Genomic DNA, 10,421 nt, shown 5'->3' with positions numbered 1-10,421 from the left:
TGAGAATTGTCAGGACGCCACAACTATAGAAATTGGGTTGTTTTTTAGAAACTCTCATAAAAAATCAAGATATTAGCACATGACTATAAATAGCATTATCTACTTGGACTTGATCACACATCTAGCATGAGTAGCATTACTTGCTTGAACCTAATCAAATGTTTGCACGGCATGTGTGGCTGGTAGAAGTGTTTTTTTTTTTTTTTTGATATCAGTGGCTAGTAGAAGTTTGGCTGAAGGATCTAGTTTAATACTTAATTTGCTACAGTTCACTTGCAATTCCTCAGATGGAAGCTATCAAAGCCAAGTGTTGGCTCAAGTCAAGAAGACACACTTGTTATCCAGTATAAGTTACCTAGGAAGTTATTTTCTCTATTTAAAAAACTTTAGAACCTTGTGGGGGTTTTTAGAACTCGACCTATTTATCTATTCCATTTTTTTTTTCTAGTATTATAATTTTCTCAAATTTCTAAAAGCTTCAAAACTTCCTCTTTTACTCTATTACCATCGCTAACTAGTTGGTTGTCTATAATTTTTTTTTTTTAAATCAACGTTGGAGGGCTACTGAATTTTTTTTGGCACCTTGAGAGAGGTGGGATCAGTTGGAGGATGGTCGTAGCATTACAACATGAAAGTCTCAAGAGTCCTATTGTAGTTGGGTTACCAGTACAGAAAGATACTCCCCATTATACCGCTCCTATTTATTTTCCTATCTTAATATTTCTGTACTTTCTTCTTTTCATTTCTTCCTTTTACTAAGCAACCTAAAGAGAAACCAGATTGGTTTTTTCCTCATGGGAGGCGCAGAGAAAGAAGATGGCTATAATCTTAACAAAAAATTAAAAAAAAAAAAAAAAAAGGGTTGACTTATAAGCTTGAAGGTTACTGTACCTTGGAGTCACCAAATACCCACCCATAGGGAGGCGTAGGCGGCTTTAAGTGGCGAATATGTGCCTTCATACCAGGCCAACCATTCTTCTTTTTTACATATCATTTTATAATTTCTGCATGCTATTCAAATTCTACATGATATTCATATGCAAAACTATTAAATAATTTCTGTATCAATCACCTCGCCTATTTTTCATTTAATATCAAATACATTTATGAATAATATGTGGCAAATAATCAATAAATCTTTGAAAAATGCAACTTGAGGAGGTCCAGGATTTGGCTTGCGATGCTGTTGTTTTACAGCTACTATACCTAGGTATTTTATTTGACTATGCTGCCATTGTTATCTTAGAAGAAAACGATCAATAACCAGAGAGGTCAAGGAATATCTTCAACAAGTAATTCCTGAAAATGCAGAATACTACCTCAACCATAACCATCCAGATTTTGTTCAAAACATTCTTATTCAGTACGTTTTGAAATTTTTTCATACACCTTCATATCTTCTCTTCTTAAAATTTCGATCCATTACATGGTAACATCCTAACTTACCAAACATCAGTCCTCCCACTCTTGGGATTGTTTGTGCCAAAGGAGAATGATGTTATGGATGAAATAACATAATTATTTTCTTTATACTTCTTTCTCCACCAGTACCAACAATTTAAGCATCCTGCATCTATGATTGACAGTGGCGTCCAACTGCACTTTCCGACTTCAAGTCTGTCTGAAGCTGCTACAGTAACAAACTATTCATTGTCATTTTCTATTGAACCAGCTTCACTGTGAAGAAGGCAGCCAGTATCAGAAAATATCAGAGAGACCATCTGGCATTGCGAAAAGAGTAGACTGAACCATCCAAAGCTGGAGGTTTTCTGAATTTTCAAACTATAAACCCAGCTCCCAATCTCCTCATCTACCTTCTGACTTACTCAAGACCCTGGTAATTCTTAGCTCTGACAAATTCAATAAAGATGTTTACAGCCATCATCAAGTGCTGCAAGGCAGAAGACAAAAACCAGAGCCACCTGAACCAAACCTCTGCAAACCGACTCACAGAAAAGTCCATACTGTCAGGTCATTGATTTGTGTCAACCGAAGCCAACAATCAGTCTTATTGTGTCTAGCATACATAGCTGATCGGGGTTGGCCAAGTCTGATGCTGACATTGCAAAAATTTTTGATCCATGATTTAATGCGTCTTTCTTGAGAGATCACTAATCAGCAAGACTTCAACAAACACATCTGAGATGGTTTCAAGCAAGATTTACTATGCCGTACCAAACCACACAGTATGGAATGCATCGCACCGTACCATTTTCATATCAATGCATGATATCCGATACACAGTATGGGATGCATAGCGACACTAGGTATGCTGAATAGGCCTCATATGCAATAATAGATTGGCACTAGTAGGGGCTCGGTATTGAGATGGCAAACCTACTTTCAAGTCTAGCCACACATCTTAATAGCTTAGTTGTGGCTTGAAAAGTGGACAATTGAAAGCCACAAAATCTTCCATGAACCATACCCTAGAGCATCGGCCATTGAGTTTATGAAAAATGTATTATTAGGAATACAGAAATTGAAATTTACATTATGACCTGATAAGAACTGCAGTTTAGTTTCTGTCAAACTTTATCTGTACATACAACCATTGGATATTCTGATGCAGGCATTCAAAACACAACAAACTAAATATAAAATAACCTTAAAAGAACAATAAAACTTTCCAACTTTTCCAAGATGACCAAGTTTATTTTTGTCATAAAGAAAAAAGTCATGCATAATACCAAGCAATAGAGAAATTACAGCACCTTCATTTAGAGTTTTACCCTGATCATGAAATTGATGCCATGCATATAAATTTGCTTCCCACATGCCACTGTTACATTTTCTTCCAACATTCATCAGTAAGCCTACACCCAGCAAGATTACCTAGTTGTGGGTCATGCTGTGACATGGAAATGTTAAGATTACATGGCAAAGAGATTGACAGATACAAACAAAGAAAATGTACATGTTTGATAAGAATCTCGTTGGTCTGGCTGGCCATTCAATTACATTTGTGTTGTCTGAGCATCTCTATATCAGTCCTTCGATTATACCAACTATCTTTCTTTCTTGGTATTTTGTTCCTCTAAATGAACTTGAGCTTCTTTTGACATGCTTCCACCTTGTACTCAATTATGAAAATGGACCCGGTTGATATTTGCTATGGTCAATATCTTAAGATCTTGAGTTCTACAAAGAGAACACTTAATCAGAATTTTTTGATGTAAGAAAAAACTATCAGGAACAGCTCAAACAAACCAATGACGTGTCATTATTTTCAAGCATCCTCAAGCCCAAGTAGCTTAAGAGAATCTGGGCCCACAAGATATATACGCCTTGAAGTTTGATGCCGGAACACTACAACTCCTTTATATGCTGTCCTGGGAATGCCATCCTGTCAAAAGAATTTTAATTTAACATACCAACAAAATAGAAAGTAATGTTGACACCCTCAAGTAATTTGATCACTTCCCACAAATGGTACTAGTAGCAACAGGTAGTCTTGTATCTTTCAAGGCACAGATTGGAAAGGGGATATTTTGGGATAAAAATAAGCTTTATAAGACGTAGGTTTAATTTTGGGTAGGTTTATCTGAAAGGGACTTATTTCTGTTTCAGAGAAATGGTAAGTAATGGTTGTGGTTTTATTGTTTATTATTTCGATATTGTCAGAGGATAAGAAAGTGTTGTTTGGATATTGTATGAGGATAAGAACAGAGAAAGGGTTATTCTTTTCTGAATTGGACCAATTCGCCCTTTCATTATTTCATTGGAATATAAAATAAATATGCGAAGCATACAAGGAAGAGAACTAATGTATCATTGATACACTAATATCAATAAAATATATTAATATGACAATTTTAGTAGATTATCCTTAAATTAATCTTGTTATAACATTATATAAATACTAATATACGATGTTTTATTAATATGTTAACATTTGTCTAATCTTATTGTATACTTAAAGAATATTAATAGATTAAGGGCAGATTGGGCCTTTCAATACTTAAAACTTTATTCCAGTTAAACCCAATTTCCTTTGAGCTCTCCATAATTATGAAATTATACCTACTACTAATATCTTGACAGAACTACCCGTGTAATAACCTATTATGGATAAAGTGGCCATTTGGCACTTATCAGTTATCACAATGTTTAACAGGGATAAAACTGGTTTATCCCCTTTCCAAATTGGCCTGAAGGCCCCATTTGGAATATAGATTGATTTTTCAGGGATGAGTTAATACACGTGGGTATGGCTGACACCAGGTTTGGTGGGGAAAAGACCTAATTTGTTATCAGAGAAATGTTGATATCCCTAGAAATGCATGCATGCATGTATGTATTCCAAATGGGGCCAAAAACAAATTAGGTCTTTTCCCCACAAAACCTGGTGTCAGCCATACCCACCTGGTTTAACTCCTTATCCCTGAAAAATCAATCTATATTCCAAATGGGGCCTTCAGGCCGATTTACCTGGTTTAACTCCTTATCCTTGAAAAATCAATCTTTATTCAAAATGGGGTGTATGTATGTATAAGTTAGCTTTCTTAGAATGGACAAGTTTGCACTCTTGGACCATGTAATAATAGACAATAATGTTAAATTGCTTTTTATTACACTATATGTAATATAATATTGTACTATATTATATGACAGTATTATAGTAAATTTCCATTACCTCTCTTACAGAAAGTAAATACAAGTTGCCTTCTGTCAATTGGTTGGGACACCTTGCTTTCAATTAGCAGACAAAAGGTTATTCAATATTCCTTCAGCCTACAAAGGTGTTTTTCCCAATCTAACTACAATAGTGTCTTATATGATAATATAACATGATATGACATCAAAATATTACTGTAATATTATATAATAATAAAACAATTATATGATATACTATTGAAAGCCAAGATCTATTGTACCGACCGTACCATACAGTACTGAGGTTTAGTTCAATATATGAGTTGAACTAGTTCGTCTCAGTACAAACCGAGAGGAATTGCCTGATACCACCTGAATCCAGGAAGTGTACCATAATGTACTGTACCAATCCGTACTGCCCAGTTTCAGATGATACCATGATAACAAGTATGAAAAAATAGGTTAGGAACTATCTCGGTGTGGGGTGCATACTCAGATGCACAGTCCATAATTCCATATCTTACCAAATAAGTAACATACCGTTATAGTATTTGGTACCAAAATTGTAGACCTGGATTAAAATCATAAGGGCATTTTTGGGTTAAGCAAACCTATAATGGCCTTAAACCACCTAGGGATAGCTAAAATTAAGCTACATGAAGAGCAAAATCAGATGGTTAGTCAAGTTTAAGAATATAGCAAAACTATTGTCACAAGAGACAACCCTTCAAATTGACCTTAGAAAAAATGTGTTATATTTAGAATTTAATAATTTTTTTGACATATTTTCTAAAAAAAATAGCAACGAAATATGAAATAGGATGAAGAATTGCCTTCCATTCTTCAAATATCCCAAATCCTCGTGCAATTTGTTCAAAGTCAGCTTGATCTCTATATTGGATCCGTACATCACCATCTATGTTATGTGCTTTTAAAACTGCATCAGGTCCACCATGAACAGGTTTGGCATCTGCGACTAGTTTAGCAAAGTGTCTCACAAATTTGTCCTGCCAATATGAGAGAACTGCTAAATGTAGGTGATCAAATGAAGAATCCAGCCAAGTGAATTCTTATATGGATACAACTTTACCTCTGTCAGGTAGCTTAGATCCATTGTCCTCCAATCAACCTTTTGCAGTGATAGTTGAGAAAACAAGTCCAACATGAGCATCTCTTAAATTCTTAAGGCAGCATACAAAAGTTAAAGAACCTTTTACTTACATGAACATCATTCAATTTGATTGGCTCCAAATATTGTTTAAAGAACTGCCCCATACTAGAGCCCTGAAATGAAATTAAAATAGTGATAGTTATCACCCAGTATTTTCAATAAAGATTGATGAGTGAAGCTAAATAGCTGGAAAAATGGATTGAGACCATAGCAAGTGTCATCCTTTTTGTGGTTCTATCAAAAGTATATACATAGGCACTTTATTTATTACTGCACCAGTTAAGATAATGTCACCCAAAGGCACCCTATTTTCTCCTCTCACTCTTTACTAAATCTTCCTATATCTAGCTAAGCAGGACCTTAATAAACTTCATCAGCTAACTTCACAAAATACTTACATTCTTCTGTAGATTTTGACAATTTTACTACAGAATGACAACATAGTAGCCCTGTAGTGAGATAAATTCAAGGCCTATAAAGTTTCAACAGGTGGATTTCAAGATAAAAGGTTTTATACCTAGAATGATTTTGAAGGCATGAAGGATGAACAAGCAAATTCAAAATTTTATAGAATATGAAAAGAGACAATTTTGATCAGCAACTCCTACAATACCATCTTCAACTATAAATTTTAAGAAGTCACCAACAACATCTGTATATTCAATTCAAATTGAAATTTTCATTTCATCTAGAACTTCTAACCCGAAACCATGATTTTTAGAGTTTGTTTATAAGGGAGCGTATGTTCTTTTAAAGATCAATTGATGGGAGTCCCACTTACATATTTTAGCTTCAGCCCATTTCCATGAAGTGTAGATAAAATAAGCTCATATACAAAGGAAAATCTCTCCAAGAGATACAGATGGACCTGGATCAGCCCAAGGCCTGTTGGGCTAGGTCAGCTTCAGTTCAGGTTTTCGGCACAACTTTGAGAATGTTCGGGTTGGGCTTGGAGATGAAAACGAGGACTCAATTAAATTTCAAGCTTGATTCAAGTTAGTACTTGGCCCAGCCCAGAACATGAACCCAACTCCAGGGCCGAAGCCAAGAATGGAACCTGACCTAACCAGGCCCAGATTGATGAGTGCAATTTGAACCTTTAAACCACTGAGCGAATCCAATACCCTTGATTCCCCACCCCACACACAACGAGGCCTCGGAATATCACACCCCAAATTGCTCACAGCCTCATGCCCCATCTCTTCTCTCCATTCCTCATGTCCTAAACCCTCCTCAATCCATACCTTCTCTCCTCTAAATCCTGACGGGCAGATGGCTCTCCCAAGCGAGGGATGGTGAAGCATAGACAATGTGGTGAATGACTTCTCGCCACTTCTCTTCTTCTCATATTACTTTATATCTCTCCCCACTTGGAGGACACACGCAGGAGGCGAGGAGGCCGCTAAAGAGCTGCAAGGTGACAAAGAGGGCAGCTCCACAGTGAAAGGTAAAGTGATTGGAAGGGATGCCGCCAAGGATGTTGGAAGAGGAGGATTGTCAGGGTTATGGTTAGGATTGCATGTGGAATGGAAACAGCAGGGTTGGGGTTAGTGTTGGAGGTGGAATGGAGGCGGGGAGAGAGTGGAGGATGGCAGATTTTTGGGCATCTAAGGCAGAGAAGGGAGCCATGGGAGGGATAGTGGAAGTGAAAGGTTACGTGGGAGACGGAAGACGAGAGGGCGATGAGGGATAATTCAAGCAAGTCAAGCTAATTCTGGTTGGATCGACCCTTTCGGACCAATTTAGTTTGGTAAGGTCGAGCTCATTTGGGCTTCAAACTAGGCTTGATTTTAGGGCCAGGTCGGTTCAAGCCAAATAGGGAAAAATTTTTTGAGCCTCATCCCAGACCAGAGGTAAAAAAATTTTCTAGCCTAGGCCTAAGCAATCGAGAAGCTCAACCCGACCTGGCCCATTTCCAACCCCACTTTCTTCCTTTGTTTCAATTTCTCCATAATCTATCGAACAGAACTATGTAAAAGTAAATGTTCTATAAACCGAAATAGGATAAAAAGGAAAGTAGAAGTCAAGTAACCAAATATTAATTAATTAGGCTACAAGCAGGTTAGGTTGAATCAGGTTTGGCTTCCAAATCCAATCCATATTTGCATTAGGTCAAAAATAAGAATACAAGTCTAATACATTTTCATCAGTGACAATTTGGTTGGGTTTTACTAATTCAAGTTGTCAGGTTTTTGCATCAAACCAGCTCAAGAAAAATCCAAACACAAAATATTAAGGAAACATATAAATTGGTTTCCCTATATCCTTAACACATTACACAGGTAAATAATAATTAAACAACATGTAGACATCATCAAGAACCCATTTCATAGAAGATTTGAATAAAAAACACATATAAAGTGTAACTAACAACACAAATTGGTGACTAACTGCAGAAAAGTTATTAGTAAAGAAAATTAATCTCTCAAATTCAAGGAAGATTGTGCAAAACATGGGGCATTGCTTCATGCTGATTCTGGTCTTTTTGAATTCAGACTGGGTAGTATTTAGGACTCGATATACAAGCCATGTTCAAAGTAAGTCATATTTTTCAATCCAAGCCTAATCCAAATAACTTTGATTTGATTAGACTAGATTACTTTCAGGTCTATCCTAAATCAGAACAGGTTAAATCCAATCCAACCACTAACAAAATACTAAATATTAAGGTATAAAATATATAGAAACATAATATATAATTCTGAAATAATATTCTTAGATTACATCCCAATATTCTTAAAACCTTCGAATAATCTTCAACTTGCAACCAAAACATCTTCATTAAGCAAAATCTTTCCATTCTTGCACTGATGGCAAACTAAGTATATCAGTTACAATCTTCTCAAATCCTTCAGCTATGCATTAAAAACATTTATCAAAAAAATAAAGTGGAGATGACTAAGATTGAATTTCATGGATCACAAAATATGCTATTTTTTTAGGTTCACTGAAACCCCAAAGAAGACAGGTGTGTATCAGCTTCAAGTATGGGGCAAATCTATGTAATACATTAAAGGGGAGTTCAGAGCCTGATCTTGGCAACACGTGGCACCTATTTAGAGGGTTCTAAACTCCCTCCTGCATAGTTTTAAAGAAAGAACAAAATATCATCCTTCTACCAAGATTAAGCTCTCAAAACCTCAAGGGACCAACACACACCGCCACAACTGGCACAAAATCCCATATGCTTGAGAAAAAAAACCCCAATTGGGACCTAAGAAACCACTTCGATCTTGCTTAGGTGCTCTCCTTCCAACAGATCTCCAAAATGAAAAGAAAAAGAAGTGAAAGGAAAAAAAATGATCAATCTATGAGGGAAAATGTATTTCCTTTTAATTTTTCCATCTTTCCTTTATTTTTGTTGATTTCTCCTGTGTTTTCCCTAGGTCTTTCCTCTAGTTTTTTCGTTCTCAAGAGTCTCAATCAGGTGGGAGGCTTCAAGCAGCCGAATAGGGAAGTTTAGATGGTGGTAGTTATATACAAGAGTTTAAAGGGTCTAAATGTATTATCAATTAATTTAAAATTAGATATCAACTATGTATTATTGGTTGAGGTGGTCAGGCCATCTAAAAATTTAGAGTTCAAATCCTTTCATCCTCCAATTGTATATATATTTTTATAAAAATTAATATATATATATATATATGTATGTATGTATATGCATATGCATATGCATATGTATATGTATATATGTATGTATATAATTGGTTCGAGTAGCAGATACCCGAGGGGTAAATCTCAAACCTATCCTAAATCCGATTAGGTTTTAATTTTAAGAGAAAATTATAAGAATACCCCTTCAACTTTAGCTCAATTTCACTTACACCCCTTATACTCTAGATGGCCTTCTAATAACCTAGTCATCGATATATTCCAATGTAGTTCAGCCATCTATCTCCATTAACAAAATTTTATAAAATGGCAAAAATACTCTTACCTCCATCTCCTCCCTCCTCTCCAATTGATCCCCTCTATCACCAGCGTTCCTCTTTCTCCCTCCTTCCTCTCCTTTCTCCTCTCCTTCTCGTTTATTTCTCTTTTATGGTGGCTCCCTCCACCTCCATCCATCCTCCATCTCCTCCCCTTCCTCCTTATCCTCCTCCAAGCCACCATAAACCATCCCCACTGACGGCAACCCCCTCCACCTCTGTCCCTTCTTGCCTTCCCCCTCTTCTTCCTCGCCATCTTCTTCTCCTCCTTAGCCACCTCCAACCCATTCCTTGCCGGCAGTCCCTCTCCCCTCCCCTTCCTCCACATCCACTTCTCATCTTCTTCCAATCCCACCCATCCCTCCTCTTCCTTATCTTCCTCCTTGTCTAAGCTGCCCATAAGCTATCTCCCTCTATGACGGCCCCTTCCACCTCTACCCCTTCTCACTGATGACCCATCCTTCCCCCTCCCCTTTCGCCCGACCTTCTCCTTGTCCTCCTGCTCCTCCAACCCATTCCTCGCCGGCGGCCCTTCTCCCTCTTTCCTTCTTTCTCATCCACTTCTTCTCATCCTCTTGTCCATCAAATCCACCCATGAGCAAGGGGCATTTCCATCCATTGACAAAAAAAGCTAATATCGTTTGTTGGTAAATTGAACAATTAGACCATATTGGAACATATCAATAACTCAAAAGATCAGTTTGGCACTTTTTAAAGTATAGGAG

General features: G+C 36.9%; 1 protein-coding gene across 4 annotated transcripts in view; it reads right to left on the bottom strand.

The window, feature by feature from the left end:
• Positions 1 to 2,697: 2,697 nt before the first annotated feature.
• LOC105056496 (alpha-1,3-mannosyl-glycoprotein 2-beta-N-acetylglucosaminyltransferase) overlaps positions 2,698 to 10,421 on the bottom strand; it is a 66,128-nt gene continuing 58,404 nt past the window's right edge. For 3 of the 4 annotated variants that reach the window (XM_073245379.1, XM_073245382.1, XM_073245383.1), the window contains 4 exons: positions 5,818 to 5,880; positions 5,687 to 5,725; positions 5,430 to 5,603; positions 2,698 to 3,346 (listed from right to left, as the gene is read on the bottom strand). In XM_073245379.1, the coding sequence (XP_073101480.1) occupies positions 3,230 to 3,346; positions 5,430 to 5,603; positions 5,687 to 5,725; positions 5,818 to 5,880 (393 nt within the window). In that variant the 3' untranslated portion in view covers positions 2,698 to 3,229. The remainder of the gene's footprint in view (positions 3,347 to 5,429; positions 5,604 to 5,686; positions 5,726 to 5,817; positions 5,881 to 10,421) is intronic. The other variant, XM_073245381.1, reaches the window with a different exon arrangement.

This window comes from Elaeis guineensis, chromosome 11 (assembly GCF_000442705.2).
Source record: "Elaeis guineensis isolate ETL-2024a chromosome 11, EG11, whole genome shotgun sequence".
Classification (NCBI taxonomy): Eukaryota; Viridiplantae; Streptophyta; class Magnoliopsida; order Arecales; family Arecaceae; genus Elaeis; species Elaeis guineensis.
Note: the sequence above shows the minus strand (reverse complement) of the source record. Positions and strands in the feature narration are given on the sequence as shown.